Here is a 19,894-nt window from a genome sequence, read left to right as displayed (position 1 = left end):
AGCATGCTAGCCCTCACGTCGCTCTGTGTCTTGCTTAGCTCTTTGGCGAAGACGGTCTCGATGGTTTGAGGCATTTGGGCGTACAAGCTGAAGGCCGCTTCCTTTTTGCCTTCCTGGTACAATTTCTGCAAACAGGTAAATGGAAAAAGGAGACAGTAAAGTCTCAGGACATGGTGTCTCACCTTACGGCATTACGGAGTTTTTTTGTCCCCGCTATCCTATTTTCTCCTCTATACAACATCAACAACCAATTTTTTCTTTGCATTCCCCAAAACGTATAAAATCAGCAAGTGGTATGGGGAACTTGGTTCCTGCAGACACCATGTTGGAAACCACTGTTCTAAGGGCATGTTAAAGATCAGTTTTAGTTAGAATTCACCTTCTCCTCCCCCTCTGCATCCACCCGCTACCCCACTCAACCAGCTCAAGTCACATCACACCAAAGATAATTAGAATTATTTTTTGTCTTTTACTTGAATTATTTATAATAATATGTTATCATATACACTGGGACTTGGCAAACCTTTTAGGTGGAGGGTTGCATTTGGTCTAAAAAAAATGGCAGAGAGGCCAGGTCAAGAAGGAAAACATGATTGAAAATAAGAGAGAGGGTCTGATATCTTGGCAATGCATCAATACAAAATAAATTAGATCTTATTTCATACCTATTTATCAATTAACATAAATGTGTACGTTTACATATTTAATTTCGGATTTTTTTATTTATAAAGAATTTCATCAAATTGGAATGAAAGCTAATTCAAAAGCTAGGTAGTGGTGAAATAATACATACTGTTCTTAAAACAGGTGTGTTTGTTTTGGTAATATGTATATAATTTCGCTTATTTTTCGTTTGAAAAATAAATATAATTACTTATTTATTTTATTCTTATTATACTATTCTTATTTTAGGGAGGTTTCTGTAATTTTATTATTTTATAATATGAAAATTAATCTTAAAATGAGAAAAATAATGCTAAGCTAATACTAAAGCAAATTCTAAGAGCAAAGTCATATCTTATGTCCCTATTTTTAAGCACTAAATTTGAAAACATGCATTAAACATTCAAAATGCAAAAGTGTTTTTGCATGACATTTAAAGAATTTAGTTAAAAACAAAATGAAGGAAAAAATACATCATTTAATTGTTGGCGCAGCACACAGTATGTGAAATATATATTTTTATGGACAGGGACACACAGGGACAACCAAAAGGTTACTGTACCTGGCTGTGTAGCAGACTCTGTAGTTTAGCATGCTCGGTTTCCTTAGTTTGGGGCAGCAGCGAGTACAAACTTTTGACTAACTCCTTCCTACTGGCGTCTTTGTACTTGCTCTGGAAAAAAAACAAAACGTCAAAAAAAAATATCTCATCTCATAGAAGTTATATATTTAAGTTACCTGGCTGAACATGTCTGTCACGTCCTTCACGAAGCGAGTGTCCAAGGTCTCCGCAAGCGAGGAGAAAAGCGATGTGGACAAGTCGGCTTTGTCCTTTTGGTACTGGCTCTGAAAGAAAAACCCATAAATAGAAGAAAATATGGTCGCCAAACAACATAGATCAGTGTCATCTGGCTACCAACTGTGGGTCGTTGGCCTTTGCAGAGGTGAAATAATGCTGAGAAAAAAAAAATTGCGGGTCGATTACACTCTTTAACAATGGATGGCGATGGAGCCCTGCCAATTCGCGTTAACAGCTGCCAGTTCACACTTTTTCAAAAAGAATACCAGTAAGGTTTGTTGAAACATGTTGAGCATGGCAGAATACAGATACAGAAGAGAATACTGTATATGATATTTTATTATATTGAATACAAAGCTACTGAAGCGAAGCATAATGGATTTCGTTAAAAATACAGATAATTAAACATTAAGGGAACAGTGTGTATGCTTTAACCACGACATGTTACACCGTTGGATGCATTGTGTAGTACAGTGGTTCTCAAATAGTGGGACGCCCCTCAGGGGCGCAAGGCTCCGTCAAGGGGGGGCGCGCGCGTTTGACATGGTGGAACCTTTTTCACAGAATCATGTGCAATTCACCCTCCACTACACTAGGGGAGCAGTGGCGCTCTGTTTTGTTTACATTCTTCCTCCATATAGCATATAGCACAGAGTATGAGCATTGAGTACTCTAGACAAGAAGTTTAGCGGGCACTCATGAAAAGATATTTAACCTGGATGAGGAGACAGGTGAAGAAAGATGGAGTTAAGAGGAAAAAAAAGTCTCGAGGAAGTTTGACGTAGCGTACAGTAGCCGTTCATTTCGACCACAGAGGTGGAGATGGGTAAAGACCAGAGAACTTGCTGTTAAAACTATTGGCACCGAACGGCATAAGGCCAAAGAAATTAAGCTGTCACTTCAAGACATCACACCAACTCGATGGCCTTAGGGTTAGGTGCCCGCCCTGTGACTGGGAGGTCGCAGGTATGAGCCTTGGCCATGTCATACCTAAAATTTACAACAACACCTATTGCCTCCCTGCTTGTGCTCTGCATTAGGGTTGGAATTGGGAGGTTTGGTCACATAATTGATTGTGGGGAAAAAAAGGCATTACACCCTGATCACACTGGTTTTCTACCAGCGATGAGGGGGGTGAGGGTCAAACAGAGTTGCTGGATACAACCGGAATGTTTGATGTTTGATCTTACATCACACATAGTCCAGTGTTTTTCCGAATTGCTCAGTCCACAATTAAATGGATTTGGGAGTACAGTCCATAAACATGCCCGATTAAAGCCGCCGTCGACGATAAAGCTCTGTTGGGGTGTGCAAGCTGCTGTTTATTGATAGCAGCGGGCAGGAGATTTAGCGCTATGCTAACATTAGCATCCAGTGAAACGGTTAGCGGTGGAAAGTAAACAGCAAACACAAAGACCACAGTTAACTCTCCCGGTACATAGAAGGGTCTGCACGATACTGCTAGAAACTCCATATCGAGTGAGCAGTGTGTGTCAATGGTTTGGCTTTTATTGTAGCGCCTAGTCTCCAACCCCTTATACAGGTAGGCGCCTTGCATGACTGCGCTATCGGCGCGCGCGTGTGTGTGTGTTTGTGTGTGTGTGTGTGTGTGTGTGTGAAATACATTGTTAAGCATTTTAGAGGTCCTCAGTGTCTGGTAAAGCACTACATATGCAGTCCATTTACCATTTAAAGTCCTACCATTTGAGATCTACGGACGTAAATGACTCACCTGACTCTGAATGTGGGTCAATTGCTTGTGAAAGTCTATCTGGTTGGTGACAGCCATTTTGTGGAAGACGCTGTTGCTGTAGTCCAGGCGACCTCTGGCTTTGTATTTATTCTAGCGCAGAAATATATAAAAAAAAACATTTGTATTTTTTTTTTGGAATGTATTTTAACTGAAGCGTCACCTGACTCAGATGCTCCATGACTGCTTTGGCAAATTCGGTCTCCTGGGTTTGGGCCAGGTGAGAGTACAGACAGGAACCTTGTGTCCTCAACGCATCCAACTTGTAGTGCAACTGAAAATGTAAAAAAAAAAAAAAAAAGGAAAAAAAAAATGGACATTTATACTCGTCAATGGGAGTTTAAAAGTATTTTGGACTTGACTTCCATTGACTTGACTATAGCCGTCAATGGAAGTGAATGAACATAGAATTAGAAACAAGGCTATAATTATGTGACGCCACCACTTTAAATATATTTAATATCATATATTCACTCATTTAGTACTTATCATATATTTACTGTTTTAAGATGCCATCATTCTTGTTGGCCTCTTCGAGACACGGAGGGTGCGGTGCATTAGGTATATAAGATCATATAATTTCATTCATTAGTATCACTATGGGCTTAATTCCTTTTGGCTTCTTCCTGATGTATTTTTAAGTACATTTTCTCATATTACTCCGGGCTTCATTCTTTTTGGCCCCTTCCTGCTGTCACAAGACGTCCAAGGTACATGACCCATATCAAATATCATTTTTAAGCATTACTGTTTCTTTGTTCTTTTTACCCTCATCCTCGCGTCACAAAACACGCAGGGTGCATTCATATATTCACTCATTTACGAACATTACTATGGTCTTCATACTTTATGGCTTCTTTTTGGTCACAAGACATGCAGTCTGGATATAGTTAGATTAGATGTTTTCATTTAATTATAGTACTATGGGGCTTTATTCGTTTTGGCCTCATCCTGGTGTTAGAAGTCTGCATATAATTATCAGATATTTACTCATATACTAGTATTGCAAAGGGCTTCATCGTTATTGCCCCCTCCGTGTCTCAGATGACAAGAAGGGTGCTTGATGCATATTATTAAAACAGTGTATCCATACAAAAATAAAGCTTGAGTAGCTGTTGTCTTTGTTGTTCTGTATTGAAGAATTCCCAAAGAAAACCTGCTCTTCTCTGTTCTGACTCAAATTTGTGCGTCATTCTATTAAATGTCTTATTACAAATAGTAAAAGAAAGCAGCAGCACCTGACTCTGCAGTCGTGTGGCTTCTTTGGCATGCACGGTCTGTAAAGTCTCAGGCAGGCGGTGGTAGAGGCTGGAGGCGGCCTGTTTCTTGCCAGCTTCCTTATATTTGGTCTGCAGGGGAGATTAGCATTTAGCATGTTGCTACAAAATTGTTTACAACATAACAATGATTTTGACACTAGAAATGGTAAAACAGAGGTCAGGCACCTTCTTGACTCAAAGACTCATAAAAGCAAAACACATAAGATATATTTTTTCAGAAAGAGCCATACCATATATTGTAAGACAAAACGGCCAAACCTGCTCTCCAGTCAAAAGCTTATTCTTCAGCACATTTTATTTCACTGTGGGACCTTTGATGATTTGATAAAATCTATGAAATAATAATACCAAAGCCACTTAAACACACACCACTTAAAATTTGTCTCCCTACAGCTGTTACTTAAAAGGTTGCGAGAGCAGGCAATGTCCCCCAGTCTGGAGGACATTGCCTGCTCTCGCTACCTCAGCAGAGCAGAAAACATCATCAAGGACTTTTCTCACCCTGGCCACCACCTCTTCGACCTGCTGCCTTCCGGCAAGCGCTACAGGTCACACAAAGCAAAAACAAACAGACTCAGAGACAGTTTCTTCCCCACAGCCATTACCACCCTAAACAGACACCGCACAAAAAAACTGAAAACTGTTGCAAAAAACTACCTCACACGAATGTAAAATGGTACTCACGTACATGCTGTCTGCACTATGTTTGTTCACTGCTCAAAACAGACACCGCACAAAAAAACTGAAAACTTGTGCCAACACTACCTCATACGAATATAATGGTACTCATGTCTATGTTCTTGCACATGTCGACTGCACTACATTTACTGCTCACCTTGCACAATGTCTGACCATTTCCTTTTTTCTGCACCATGATGTCTATGCTTGCACCAATGCATATGCTGACTATTTTTTTTGCACTATGATGACTTTGCACCAAATGCAATATTGCATAACCCTTACGATACCAACTGTATCACGACAACACTGTATGTAACATCCCACATGCCGACATTTCTTGTGTAAATACCATGTAAATTATAACTATTGCCTTATCCCCCTTGTTTTATAACCTTATCTTCTCTGTTCCTTTATCTTCTTGGCTCATACCTCACTGTGAATGTGTTAAACTGGAGTGTCATGCCCAATTTCGTTGTCACAATATGTTAACCCATTTTGTAACAATGACAATAAAGGTATATTCTATTCTATTCTATTCTAAAAGGGTTACGGTTCATTTTGACCATCATTTTTGTCATAAATAATGGTTTTAAGGTGCGAGCAAAGTTATTTTGTAAATATGTCGCAAAATTCTGCAAACAGGATCCCAACGTATTTACTTTTGGTGCAGACGGCGCAGTGCGAAAGACAGGAAGGAGTGCTTACTCTGTGCATAGCTCCGCCCATCCCAACCGCTTACCCAATCAAATTGCTCTGGGTGCTCTGCTGGCATATTTACAGTTTATTCTGCAGATTTTTATCATAAGGTGTCTCGACAGTAAACATGGCTTATTTAAGGGGATTGCATAAAAGGATTCCCTCGCGATTTACAGCTACAACAAGGTTTTTTGGTGTGACACTGTGACTGTAAACTATAGCAAAATTGTGCCCTATATATACAGTAACCCTGAAACCAGTGGTATCTGTTTCATGTGGGGGACCCAAAAAACAGTCTGGAGAGGGATTGGTGCCGCCAGGCTGTACTTGCCCAAAAAAACAACAACTCACTCTTGATACCAGTTCGGTCATCGACCGTGTCAAAAATGACAGCACCTTCCACTAACTACCAGGTCGGAGGTGGTAAGTGTGTGAGTGGCAAGAAAACACCTAAATTGTGTGGTAGTAACCCCTTTACCACTGCTTCATGGAACGTCTGCACCTTAAACGAACAGTTGAAAGAACTCATCTAGAGATGGAAAGATACTCTTCAGACCTTTTGGGTCTATGTGAGACCAGATGTAAAAACTTCGCAGAAATGACCACTGATGAGGGTTATTACTAAAGTGGAGGAGCTAAAAAGACCATGTGTGGTGTGGCCTCTGTATTTGGATGTTGCCCAATATCAAGCAGAGCTTGTTTCGGCTCCGCGTGCACTATAATAGACCAAGCTCGTGCACATTTCGGGCGACAGGAAGAAAATGTAGTTAGTATTAATTTGGTCTCAGACCCTTACGTACTCATGGAAAGAGCCATATATAGCTCACGAGGCATAGGTTCCCGACCCCTGTGCTACAATATGATTTTGGTGTGGATACTAGCCCAAAAATTTAACCTCGCTGTTCAGTGTGGAGATTGCCTTGGCCAGCCGTGTCTCGGCAGTGTCTGGCAGATGACTGTAGATGGTGTGCTTGAGACCATTGAGGCTTTCTTGCTTGTACTTGAACTGTAAATATAATTGGAACACATACTTTTAAGGTAAGGAATTCAAAAAAAATAAATCGATAGATTGAAAAGTAAATATATGACCTTGCTCAGCATTTGTGACACCCTGGCGGCGAGTTGCGTGTCGGCCGTCTGCGGCAGCTGAGCGTACAAGCTGGACACCATTGCTTCCTTGCCACCATGCTTGTACTTGAGCTGCAAAAGGGGAGCTCAAAATCAGAACTTCTCACATTCTTCTCCACCGTAAAATTGTGCTCACATCCTTCAATTAATTAGCAATAAAATAGCTTAAGATAGTTAAATACAATAGACACCCCGGGATACGATGTCCCCACTCTACGATGTTTTCACTTTACTGTGTAGAATTATGATTTTTGTCCCGATTTTATGGCATTTTTAATACTGTATGACGTCAACAACAAATTAAAACTTTTTCAGTATTCGGGCATATGTCTTTGCAAGTTATGGTTCTCATACGTCTGTAAGGTGCTTGTCTGCCATTGGTCAACATCATTCAAAAAATTTATATACCAGCTCAGTAGCCTAGATGGTAAGGCGCCCGCTTTGAGACTGGGAGGTCGGTGGTTCGCGCCCCGGCCGAGTCGTTCCTAAGACTTAAAAAGTGGTCGGCGGCGCCCTCTGTTGGCTGCGGCTGCATCGGCTCGCTACAACGGGTCAGGTGCAATCGACATTTCGTTCTGTGTACATTGTTACACAGAATGACAATACAAGGAAATTATAATTATATATATTATAAATGCTGGTCTGCTATTGGTTTCTGTCACAATGTCCCAAAGATGCCAAACTTCTGTTTGCTGAACTATCACCAGTTCAGAATAATATTCAACAATCTTTAGTTTGTCTAGCTAAAGGTCAAAAGGATTGCAGAGATGCTAAAGGGTGAAGCAAAAACCTGAACACCTTGAAGAAGGCATGAGAAACGCTGGCCTTAGTTGCATTGCTGTAACCAATCAAAGATCGGTACTGTTATTAAAAACAATGAGGTGACTAAAGCAAAGAACTATTCTAAGTGTATTACAATCCTCTCGAGTGGAATCAGTTTTATTTTTATTGTCTACTATCCCCCTCTGCATCCACCTACTACTTCAATTAACCAGCTCAAGTCACATCACTCCAAAGGTAAAAAAATCTTTTTTCTTTTACATGTATATTTATGTATAATGTTATTTAATTATATGTACCTATAATACTCATATATTTATTATACTGTTTATTATTTTGTTATTTTAATGTTTTTATCATAGGCACCGGGGATTTGGAAGGGATCTGCTTATTTCTATCCCCCGCTCTAAGGTAATTTGACTGTCCCACCCCGACATCCGAATTGATTCATACTGTATCCTGGAGCTCTAGTAAATTAAACTAGCTATCTTAAGCTAATAGACCTGTATGACATTTTTTTTTAAAAAACTGGATGACAGAAGGTATGTTCGTTACTTCACTCTGCAGTTCGGTGATTCCTTTAACATGGAGCATCTCGGCCGTCTCAGCTAGCTGATGATACAGAGCGTTGCTAGCCACCTTTTTTCCTGCTTCTTTGTATTTCACCTGCAACATATGCACAAGATTTGTTTGTTTTTATACCACAAATAAATCTTAACAAACGTGTACCGTATTTTCGGGACCATAAGGCACACCTAAAAACCCCAAATTGGCCAGAAATTTGAAAGTGTGCCTCATAATCCAATACACTTTATATACCACAGAATACAGAGGATTAAATTTGAAATGCATACAGTGTTTTAGGTGTGCGATGTCTCACAGGGCTTTGTGGTATATTTTTGACCAATGACTGGTCGAGTGACATTAGAAATCCCTGGACCAAATTTGCAATACATAATTTGCAAATGGGTTCTATCCTGGGTTTTTTTTTTTGTTTGAACAATTTTATTGACACTATTAACAGCAGATAAACAATGTGAGATCTGAACAATTTTTCTCGACAATTTTAACACCAATTAAGCATATTCACAATTTCGTTACATCTGACAGGGCGGGGGGGGGGGTTGTTTTGTAGAGGTTTATTGTTCTATATTCTTTATCAATTATCCATTATCCGTTATCGGTCAAATCATAATACACTACAAAGCCAAGAGGCCGAGACACTTGCTCCCAGCCAAGAGGTCCTAGCCCCAGGGCAAAGCAGCGATCAGTGTGAATGCATTGTTCCCAGAGGTACTGCAACACCAGGCCGATGCTTGGAGTGGACAGAGCAAGCTCTTATTCCATCTCCCTATCGCAAAAATCAACTGAACATAATAGTTCACAATTCCAGAACCACATTTGACTGTAACATCATGGATAGCATACAAATCCAAAACCAGTGAGGATGCTGACACCAGAACACCAGTGATACAGACATCATACATAAAACCATTAAAGCTTATCTCATCATCACACTATTTTAACTTAAGGTGCCAGAGACACTAATTTGCATAATGCATTTTGATCTGCATTGTGATAGGTACAACAGCTTCTCCACTTGTTCACCTTTCAATAATGTTGCAAAAGACAGAAACCGAAAATAGAAAGTCTTTCAGCAAAGTACTATACAAGCTCTTTTATGTATGTATACATATTAAACCCGACATTATTGACGTGCAGGGGAAGAAGTGGAGAGACTGTTAAACAGATCAGACTGCAGGAAAAAAATACCCTTTGCAAATCAGTGTTTTTAGTGTGATACAATAATTAGATAAGCTCTAAAGCCTTTTCATATGTCATCTGTACAATTGGGGTTCTTGTTGTAAAGTGGCTGCGCCTGCACCACCGTGACTCCACTTTGATTCCTCTTGCAAGAGATGTTTTGCAATTTCAATCAGCAACACTTATTCTTTACACTTACTTACATTACACTTTACACTTAAAATATTCTATGAGACTGTTGTGGCAAGCACCCTCTTCTATGCGGCAGCGTGTTGGGGAGGCAGCGTCAAGAAGAAGGATGCCTCTCGTCTCAATAAACTGGTGAGGAAAGTGAGCTTTGTTGTGGGCACAGACCTGGACAGCCTGACAACAGTAGCTGTGAGACGGGCACTGAAAAAGCTGCGGTCAATCATGGCCAATACATCACATCCACTACACAGCATTATATCCAGACAGAAGAGCAGCTTCAACGACAGACTGCTGTCACTGTCTTGTACCACGGACAGACTGAAGAGATCTTTTCTTCCTCATGCTATGAGGCTCTTTAACTCCACCCGGCGGAGTAAAGGCCCACATTAAACTGCACCCTACATTGCATATTACCATACTTTTATTGCAGAGTGTATTTTATGTAGCACTATATACTCTATACAACACGCTACAGTGGTTATTAGCACGTCACATTGGGTATTTGTATATTGTATTCCTTTTGCTTTATTATTGTATTGTTCTCAGCAAAGGGATGCTGCTGGAAATGTGAATTTCCCTGCGGGGATGAATAAAGTATCTATCTATCTATCTATCTATCTATCTATCTATCTATCTATCTATCTATCTATCTATCTATCTATCTATCTATCTATCTATCTATCTATCTATCTATCTATCTATCTATCTATCTATCTATCTATCTATCTATCTATCTATCTATCTATCTATCTAATTGTCTGATCAATCATTGCACTAATATATGCCGTAAGTGTGTTAAGAGCCCAACGGTCATACAAAAATAGACACTGTAGCTCTTAGTCTCTTATATACCGGTGCGCCTTATACATGAAAAATATATGATAAAATACTATTTTTGCCTTATAATCCGGTAAACCTTATGGTGCGGAAAATAGGGTAGATTATATTGGGGTTATATTACACTTTAGGACATTGTTTGACAAGACAAAGAATCCTGCTGCACTGATAATAGAACTGAAATAGAACGGTGGTCAGTCTTTTATCTGAGACAACACTGACGGGAGGTAGCCAAGTATTGCCCTAGTACATCAGACTAAATTAAGTCATTGTCTCTGATCTTAAACCTCTGTAACAAAGAAAGATCTGCACATATGAATTTGTCCAAGTCTGGTGGTGTTGATAAGACTGGAACGTCCTAATAATGAAAACCAAAAGCAACAGACCTGGCTGTGAATGTCCGCCATATCTTTTACGAATCTCGTGTTCAGCGTTTCTGGTAGGACGGAGAACAGCGGCCTGCACAATTCTTCTTTGTCCTTCTGGTATTTGCTCTATGAAAAGACGGAAAAATTAAGAGACCAACAAGCAAGAAGCGTAGCATTGCATTCATGGTCCTCACTTGGCTCTGCAACTCTGACATTTGCTTGGCAAATTGCGTCTCTGTCGTCTCCGGAAGGAGAGAGTACAAAGTCTTGGTCATGTCTTTCTTCCCATCTTCTTTGTACTTCACCTGCAGCACAAACAGACTCCCAATTACTACAGGATTTTTATCATCAATGTAAAGATCATTAGTCTTTGTTTGGACATTTTGACAGATTTCCATTGCTTACTTGACTAAACAAATCTGTGAGCTGCTTAGCAGAATTAGTGTGGGTCGTTTGAGGCATTTGGTGGTAGAATGTTTTGCTAATGTCCTGATTGTGCTCTTTCTTGTAGGCTACCTAGAACAAAAACAACAGAAGAGCTTAAAGCAATTCTGGACTGATCTGGTGGTACTCCCATGCAGGATACTGACCTCACTCTGCAGATGAGACATGTCGAGAGCATGCCGAGTCTCCATAGCATTGGCCATCTTTGAATAAAGACAGTCTGATGCTTGTCTGCGGCCCGCCTCCTTGTACTTGTTCTGGAGTCAAAAGCAAGACATGTGGGCTCGATCTTACTTGACGGGTAGAATTTATTGTAATTTGATTAACAATACATTAGGTGCGATGTGATTTAAGCCTGTACAGTAGAGTTAGTGAGTGGATTCAGAGGGGGGGGTAAATTAAAACTGATTTTTAAACTTTCACTTGCTAAGATTGTGATGCCCTTAGAAGATTTTCATGCTGTAATCACATCCTTATTTCTAATAATAGTCCCGATATTCGATTTTTTTATGGCCATGCAACTAAGCCAGGAAAGCGATTCGTGTGCCTTCCTCTTATTTCTTGATCATCTCAAGCTTTTTTTCCATGGTTATAATTTTTTCGTTTCTATGGCTAAAAAAATAAAGAACCAAAAAACAATATTATATTGCTAATGCGCTAAATATTCATGAAGCACATGAGATTTTGAATGTAGAGAAAATTATTGTGGGAGGTCACTCAACCAACACCATATCAGTATTTGCATGATGGTGTGGCGTTAGACCGAAAGCAGATCAGCATTTGACCTGATTTTGACTAATAGCAGACATCCATCCTTCCATTATCTGTACCGCTTATCCTCAGTAGGGTCGCGGGGGCGCTGGAGCCCATCCCAGCTATCTTCGGGCAGTGGGCAGGGGACACCCTGGACTGGTTGCCAGCCAGTCGCAGGGCAATAATAGCAGACAGGTATATGCGAAAATCCTATTTTTTTCGATGTTGTATGGCGTGAAAAATGCTGTAAAAACATCATATTCAAAACTGTAAAGTGAAAACATTGTAAGATGGAGTTGCCGTATCCCCGGGGTCTACATTACCTCACTTTGGATCTCTGACAGAGTCTTGACGAACTGGATCTCCTTCGTTTCTGGGAGCTGTGAGTAAAAGCTGAAATTTTGTGCCTTTCTGCTTCTGTCTTTGTATTTGTTCTGGAGAAAAAAGACTCATCACGCTTCGGATCCTTTAAAATATTCACAACCAGTCGGTACCTCGCTCTGGATCAGCGCAACCTCCCGGGCAAACTGCATTTCGAGAGTGTCGGGAAGCTGAGAGTAGAGTGATGAAGTCATCTGCTTTTTGCCATCGGATTTGTAGTCTTTCTATAGCAGAACAAGAGAGGTTTCAACGAGAAAAGTCCGCAGAGGATTCCGACGAGGATTTCTGAACGATTAAGGTGCGAAACTGACTTCGCTCCGCAGGGCGCCAGCTTGTTTGGCGTGTTTGATCTCCAGGGTTTCTGGCAGGTTTGCGTACAAAGACGCTGTGGCTTGCTGCTTGGCCTCTTGCTTGTACTTGGCCTAAAACACACACGCATTTATGAACGGATGAGGCATTTTATCAGACAGGCTTCCTATTGGCTGATATTTTAACCCTGTATGACATCTACAGAAGGATTTGACCTACTGGTGTTGCCTTGAGGGTCGCCTTATAGTAGGAGTGGAGGAATTGGAGTCCCGTGACATTAGACTTTGCTTAAACCAAGCTACAGTAAACCCCAAGATACAGCATTCCCACCTTATGACGTTTTTACTGTATTTTCGGCCTCCCCACTATACGACATCAACAGAAAATTACTTCCAAAAATCCCTTTCTGTCATGATACAATTCTGTATTTTTTTTACAATATTTATTTGCTAAGGTTTCCAAAACTTGGATTGATGACAATAGAAGAAGCAAAAACATGATATCCATTAAAATGAAGCTTGCAATTTTTAAAACCTTTAAAGAAGGCACACATATCGATACTCTCTCTATGTTGCATGGCTGTAATTAAACGACAATCTAGACTATTATTTGAAAAGAGGGGGCATGACAATCCTTGCAAGTAAAAGTTTTATAATTTGTTTAACTTTAATCTTCTGTTTCCTTTGCATACACTCACTAACACCACTGTACCAGCTCAACTCACGTCATTTTTCCCTTACATGTATATTTACAATGTCATTTAATAATATGCACACATATTACACATAGGTAGAACTTACTATGAACTATTTTGTTATTTTAGTGCGATTGCCAGGTGTGCCGGATATTTCGAAATGCATTAGCTAATTAACATGGTTTCTATCCCCCACTATACAGCAATTTCATCTTATGATTCCCACCTCAGAATGGATTCTGTAAATGTTCCTCACCTGGCTATTCATGTCAGCTATGTCTTTGGCGAACTGAATTTCTGGCGTTTGCGGCATCAGTGAGTACAAGGAAGTGGACATGTCTTCTTTGTCTCGCTTGTAATTGACCTGAGAAGCAGCTAAACGTCACAAACATTTAGAAAATCAGCGAGAAGACAAAAGAGACCATACCTCGCTTTGGATCTCTGATGCGTGTTTGGCAAATTGCGTCTCTGGAGTCTCTGGGAGAAGATGATAGAGGGGAGAGGACACATCCTTGTTGCATTCCTTGTATTTCACCTGGGTGGATCATGAAAAGGTTTTAACATCTAACTCCTTGTCCAGAGTAGGAGTTGCATTACAATCACCTGACTCTGGAGCTCCGTGAGTACCTTGGCCCTCTCAGTGTGGAGTGTCTGAGGCAGGCTGGAGAACAACGAAGAAGACATCTCCTTTTGGGCGACCTCCTTGTACTTTACCTGCAAGGAGCAACGATTGCGCGTCACAGTGCCAAGACATCCATCATTCTAAACGTCTGACCTCGCTCTGCAGCTCAGTAACACTTTTAGCAAACTGAGTCTCAGCTGTTTGCGCCAACTGAGAGTAGAAACTCTGTGTTTGGCTCTTCTTCCCGTCCTCCTTGTACCGGATCTAAAGAATATAACAGGAGCTTTTACCACTTCAAACTGGAATAGGATCATTTGTGTTAATCTGACATAATTATCAAACCATCTTATCAGTTGCCAATAGGGCTAACTTGTGCACTGATGATGCAAAAGAAACGGCACTCCACACTGCGCAGAGCCACCTGAAGCTACATCAGGATCCTGAGGTACATTTTAACCGATGAAGTAGATTTAATTTGTGACAGTTATCACTCCAAATGGGAAGTTTGGGGTGAAAGGAAGACATAGCTGATGTCGCAACTAAAAGCAGGGATCCCAGCTTCCTCCAAATAGGACCTGGGGCAGATTTTTGGATGGCACAGGAGAGGGCTGGCATGATAACATCTAGAGAGCACATTGGAGAGCCTTTTTGCTATTGAGAGACAATACATTTGTTGCCCAGCTGCACGATGACTAGTATATGAAGAATTTTATGACCTACCTAAGCCGAGTCAACAATTCTTCTTTCTTGTCAGCCAGCATGTCCAATTTCCATAAGGGGAGTATCAAACCAACTTTTGCAATTCCTCACTTTACACCACAATGCTCTTCCAGGACTTTGGCGTCCGGGCTTTAAAAATCATTATCCCGGAGATCCCAGTGGGGAAACTCTCACCTAGAGCTCTCCTTCACCATCTTCCACTGGATCACAGACATTCTTTCACACCACCAAGAGTCTGTGAAAATAAGCCTCTTTCTCCCACCCTGATGCTGACCACCGCCCAAGGATGCATGCTGAGCCCTCTGTTTTTTTCCCTCTACACCTCTAACAGTTCACCCAACCATTTCACAAACAAAATTTTTAAGTCAGACATCACGGTATGGTTAGTTAGGTACACAGCAGCAGACAGGACAACCTTACAGAGTAATTCAAGTCAGCCCAGAAAATCAAATGCTGCTCTCTGCCAAGTCTGGGGAATATTTCTGGCTTGCGCTACAAATCTATTCTATTGAGTTTGCAACAAACCTCGCTCTGCATGTCCGTCATATCTCTGCAGAAATCAGTTTGGGACGTGTCAGGCATGGTGGCATAGAGGCTGGTGGACATCTCTTTCTTGCCGCTCTCCTTGTACTTGACCTGGCAATACATCAAAGCTTACGCTCATGATCAACTCAAGCTACCTGGCGAAAAGTTTACATCACTGAGCAGATCTGCGGCGTTTTTGGCACGCTGCGTCTCCATTGTGGCCGGCAAGATTGCGTACAGGGAGCTGTGTAGTTCCTGCTTGCCCGCAGACTTGTACTTGTTCTGAGTAATCGTAAAAAAAAAAAAAGTTTTTTTTTCAGCATATGGACAATTTTGTTATAGAGAACTACATAACAGTTAAGTGGTATTATTTTGACAAAAGTAGTACTTTGCCATTATCTTGTGACATTTTGTTAGAAAAGAACTGTGTATGAATTGAATAATTTCATTTTGACAAAAGTAGAGATTTGCCTCCATCTGGAAGCATTTTGTTTAAAAAAAACTGAGTTGGAATTAAATTGGGGAGCTTAATTTGACAACAGTAGTACTTAGCCTCTGTGTTGTGGTTTAATGTTGTTAAAGATCAGTGTTGAAATGAAAATAAGGGGCTTCATTTTATGTAGAGGACAGTCGCGGCACCTCGCTCTGCAGTTGGGACACTCGCTTGGCAAACTGAGTCTCCCAGGTCTCCGGCAGCTGATGGTAGAAGCTGCTTTGCAGCCCTTCCTGCATGCCTGCTTTGTACTTGACCTGCAACACGCACAAGCACAAATACTGAACCACCCACACGTAAAACTTCTCAGTTTGGTTTCCATAGCAACTAGAGTTATGACCCAGATGAGAAAATCCCACATTCAAGCTTCTGAAAGAACATTCCTGCCAACTTTCATTCAGCTCTTTCTCATTTCTATCCACCGTGTTTATTTCTGTCAGTATATGTCATGCCACATTACCCCTGAGTGCACCAAACGGGAAGGGGGGCAGAACTGAGCTCTCCTGTGTCCAATCTCTCCACACCTGACTCTCATCCCTTACCTTTCTAATTGAGTCATATATGTCTCAGTACCTGACTCTGAATTTGCGAGATCTCCTTGGCGTGTTGCGTGTGGACATCGTCCGGTGCCAGAGAAAGCAGGTTGACGCTCATCTCCTTCCTTCCGTCCAGTCCGTACTTCACCTGACTCTGAAGGTCCGAAACCTCTTTGGCATGTGCTGTGTCCAGCGTTTCAGGCAGCAGGTGGAACAAAGTGTACTTGAGTTGTTTTTTCTGACCTTCTGTGTATTTACGCTGGGAATAGGGAGAGGATGTAAAGCCAGACAGACTGTGGACTGGACGAGCGTGGGTTAAGCTCACCTCACTCTGCAGATCCGACGCCTCTTTAGCGTGCACCGTTTCTAGCGTGACGGGCAGGGCGGAATAAAGTGACTTGGACATGTCCTTCATCACTTGCTTGTATTTTACCTGCCAGGAATCGTTCATATAAATGCATTTGTTGCCATTGATAGCTATGTCTGCACAGAAAGTTAGTGTCAGGAGAGTGCCCACCTGCACATAATCCGAGTTCACACATGTACCTCATAATTTCAGCTCCTTATATTGACTGACACCATAGTATTGGGTCATTTTCATTGTTGTGGTCACATCAGGTTTGTTTCTTGGTTCTTATTTGGACACTTTGTTGGTGTTCAGAGACCACTTGTTTGTTTTTGTTGGTTTGTTACTTTAGACCTGTTTTTGTTACTAAATATTAGCTTTTTTAGCATGCCTGCCTCAGTTCCCGCCCCTCTGCAAAAGAGTCCACCGTTGAATTGTTATTGTTGTTTTCTCATATTTTAAGAATTAGCATAGTCTATTTCTGTGCGGAAAGCTATCATTGGCCTGATCTAGATTTACCTTCTTCAACAAAAGATAGCTAAGTGTTACCTAATGTGTTAAGTAATGTCCTCCATTTTTATCTCATCATCAAGGAGTGTTTTGAAGAACTTTGGGAGTTATCTCACCTCACTCTGCAGGTCATGAAGGCTTTTAGCAAATTGAGTCTCAGCCGTCTCAGCCAATCGAGAGTAGAGGTTCTGCGAGAGCTCCTGTCTGCCACTCTTTTTGTACTTCCTCTGCGACAGAGACAAAAAGTGATGTTCAAAAACACTTGACAGCTAAAATAAAATTTCTCCTGCCGTGCTTCACCTCACTCAGGACATCCTTCATCTCTTTAGCCAGCTGTATTTCTGACGTGTCGCTCAGTCTGGAGAAAAAGCTTTTGCACATGTTCCTCTTTGCGTCCTCTTTGTATTTATTCTAATCAGAAAAAGACAGAAACACACTTTAAGACATGTTACAAACACAAAAATAAGGGGTTGGTGTGCTTACCTCACTAAGCAGCTCAGCGGCATCTTTAGCATGTTGCATGTCCAATGTGTTTGCTAACGTGGAGTAGAGACTCATGCTCATGTCTTTCTTGCTTTTTTCCTTGTACTTCACCTACAAGTAACACAAGGTTAGTGTCCAAGAGGGTAGTGATTCAAAATTAGGGCGGGTACACTTACATTCCCCCAGCGGTGTGTGTAGTTCCCTATGTGTGACTGTTTACAAATTATACGTGCAGAGCATAGGGGGAGCAGGAAAACCTCGCACAACAAGCTCAGGTTGCTCATACCAAGGGAGAGTGCCTCCTGCACTGGCAAGTCCACTTCCCCACACAGGAGCCGAACAACCCTCCTCCAACCTGCAGGAGCAACGAGGGCCGCCACGCCCCTGCCCAGGCCCACTTGCCTCCCAGAATCCCAGACTCAGGCCAGGATTTAGCGATTAGTTACCCAGTTATGTAGGGAAAGGTAAAAGGAGGAGGAGACGGCGGAAGGGTCGGCAAGACCAGGGGGAGAGGACAATCCACTAAGAGGGAAGGGGTACTAATGGTTTCATTTGGTGTATCGTGTTATATTACCTGACTCTGCAACTGGGAATGTTCTTTGGCCAGTCTGGTGTCTTCAGTCTCAGACATGTGATGGTACAGAGTGTTGTGGTTCTTGTGCTGCGAAGCTTCTTTGTACTTCACCTGGGGGCCGACACTGGCATGATGTGATACCAGTCGAGGGTTGGGGCAAAACGGTGTAAGTACCTGACTCTGCAGGTGCGAAACTTCTTTGGCATGTTCGGTGTGGATGGTGTCAGGCAACAGTGAGTACAAGTTGCTGCTCATCTCCTTCTTGCCATCCTCTTTGTACTTTACCTGCATGACAAGCACAATTATCTGTTATTTTAGTTCCTAAATGGACTTTCACTTTTCTTTTACCTCACTGGCAAGCTCAGAAGCCGCCTTGGCATGGAGAGTCTCCAAAGTCTGCGGTAGAAGAGAGTACAAGGAAATGTTGCTTCCCTTCTGGCCTGCTTTCTTGTAGAGTCGCTGGTGGCAAAATGAGGTCAACGTTTTGAATAAAAACGAAGACAGATTGGACTGAACCATTGGAAACCTTGGTATGGTCAACCAGAGGACAGTTCAAGGTTTTACCTCATTCTGTATCTCAGCGACATTCTTTGCCAACTCCGTCTGCAGGGTTTGTGGCATCTGAGAGTATGACGACTGAGTCATGCTCTTTCTTCCGTCCTCCTGGTACTTGAGCTAATGGAGGACAAAGACAATATCAAGAATTTGGTGGAGGTACAAGAACAGTTCTGGACCACTTGACTTTAAGGTTTCCTCATTATTAAATCTAAACAGGAACTGAAACCAAACTAGAAACTCAACTTGCAGTTGGAACCAAAAATTTAAGTGAAAGTGAAACTGGACCTAATCAATCAATGGGTGAAAAATAAATTAGCCATGGCAGCCTTAAACTAGAGCCTCAATCCTAAAATGTGGTAGCAGTTTGTGGCACCTTGCTGTGCAGTCCAGTCATCTCCCTGGCAAACTGGATCTCCTTTGTGTCTGTGAGCTGAGAGTAGAGTGAAGACGGCGCCCCTTTCACAGACGCTTTTGGTCTATAATTGGCCTGGGAAAAGCAAAACCGTGACAACATCACACATTGGTTTTTACAATCATATGGAAAAGTTGGGGCACCCCTATCCATCCATCCATTATCTGCACCGCTTATCCTCAGTAGGGTTGCATGGGTGCTGGAGCCCAACCCAGCTGTCTTCGGTTGGCAGCCATTCGCAGGGCACACAGAGACAGACATTTTACTCGCTCATTAACACTTAGGGACAATTTAGGGACAATTAACCTGACAAGTATGTTTTTAGAATATGGGAGGAAACCGGAGTGTCCGGAGGAAACCCTCGCAAACACAGGGAGAACATGCAAACTCCACACAGGAAGGCTCGATCTCATGACCTCAGAACTGTGCCGCACACGCGCTCACCACTGCGCCGCCGTGCTGCGGGGTACCCCTAATTATTGGAAAATAAAATTTGTTTGCTAAGTTTATTGACCCTTGACCTACCTAGCCAATCACGAGAAAGGGTATTTAGGAGGGCCGGTTACAAGTTGTTATCTTTGCGTCTACTCTGGAGAGTG

The 19,894-nt window shown here is 41.7% G+C and overlaps 1 protein-coding gene and 1 pseudogene across 4 annotated transcripts in view; both read right to left on the bottom strand.

Annotated features, from left to right (window-relative positions):
• LOC148348201 (uncharacterized) overlaps positions 1-19,894 on the bottom strand; it is a 67,849-nt gene that overhangs the window by 33,672 nt on the left and 14,283 nt on the right. For all 4 annotated transcript variants that reach the window (XR_015847746.1, XM_088322818.1, XM_088322820.1 and 1 more), the window contains 33 exons: positions 19,257-19,370; positions 18,890-19,000; positions 18,674-18,784; positions 18,500-18,610; positions 18,326-18,436; positions 17,752-17,862; positions 17,569-17,679; positions 17,385-17,495; positions 16,738-16,845; positions 16,450-16,671; positions 16,023-16,133; positions 15,555-15,665; positions 15,384-15,494; positions 14,292-14,402; positions 14,120-14,230; positions 13,944-14,051; positions 13,773-13,880; positions 12,825-12,935; positions 12,627-12,737; positions 12,456-12,566; positions 11,526-11,636; positions 11,341-11,451; positions 11,130-11,240; positions 10,954-11,061; positions 8,333-8,443; positions 6,959-7,069; positions 6,765-6,875; positions 4,451-4,561; positions 3,376-3,486; positions 3,195-3,305; positions 1,402-1,509; positions 1,226-1,336; positions 18-125 (listed from right to left, as the gene is read on the bottom strand). Coding sequence is in view for 3 of the 4 variants with exons in the window: in XM_088322818.1 (XP_088178944.1) it covers positions 18-125; positions 1,226-1,336; positions 1,402-1,509; positions 3,195-3,305; positions 3,376-3,486; positions 4,451-4,561; positions 6,765-6,875; positions 6,959-7,069; positions 8,333-8,443; positions 10,954-11,061; positions 11,130-11,240; positions 11,341-11,451; positions 11,526-11,636; positions 12,456-12,566; positions 12,627-12,737; positions 12,825-12,935; positions 13,773-13,880; positions 13,944-14,051; positions 14,120-14,230; positions 14,292-14,402; positions 15,384-15,494; positions 15,555-15,665; positions 16,023-16,133; positions 16,450-16,671; positions 16,738-16,845; positions 17,385-17,495; positions 17,569-17,679; positions 17,752-17,862; positions 18,326-18,436; positions 18,500-18,610; positions 18,674-18,784; positions 18,890-19,000; positions 19,257-19,370 (3,759 nt within the window). In the remaining variant the exon portion in view is untranslated. The remainder of the gene's footprint in view (positions 1-17; positions 126-1,225; positions 1,337-1,401; positions 1,510-3,194; positions 3,306-3,375; positions 3,487-4,450; positions 4,562-6,764; positions 6,876-6,958; positions 7,070-8,332; positions 8,444-10,953; positions 11,062-11,129; positions 11,241-11,340; positions 11,452-11,525; positions 11,637-12,455; positions 12,567-12,626; positions 12,738-12,824; positions 12,936-13,772; positions 13,881-13,943; positions 14,052-14,119; positions 14,231-14,291; positions 14,403-15,383; positions 15,495-15,554; positions 15,666-16,022; positions 16,134-16,449; positions 16,672-16,737; positions 16,846-17,384; positions 17,496-17,568; positions 17,680-17,751; positions 17,863-18,325; positions 18,437-18,499; positions 18,611-18,673; positions 18,785-18,889; positions 19,001-19,256; positions 19,371-19,894) is intronic.
• On the bottom strand, positions 9,049-9,198 carry LOC148348202 (U2 spliceosomal RNA; annotated as a pseudogene).

The sequence above is a fragment of the Urocampus carinirostris genome, chromosome 18 (assembly GCF_059441175.1).
Source record: "Urocampus carinirostris isolate Australia breed hairy pipefish chromosome 18, RoL_Ucar_1.0, whole genome shotgun sequence".
Lineage (NCBI taxonomy): Eukaryota > Metazoa > Chordata > Actinopteri > Syngnathiformes > Syngnathidae > Urocampus > Urocampus carinirostris.
Note: the sequence above shows the minus strand (reverse complement) of the source record. Positions and strands in the feature narration are given on the sequence as shown.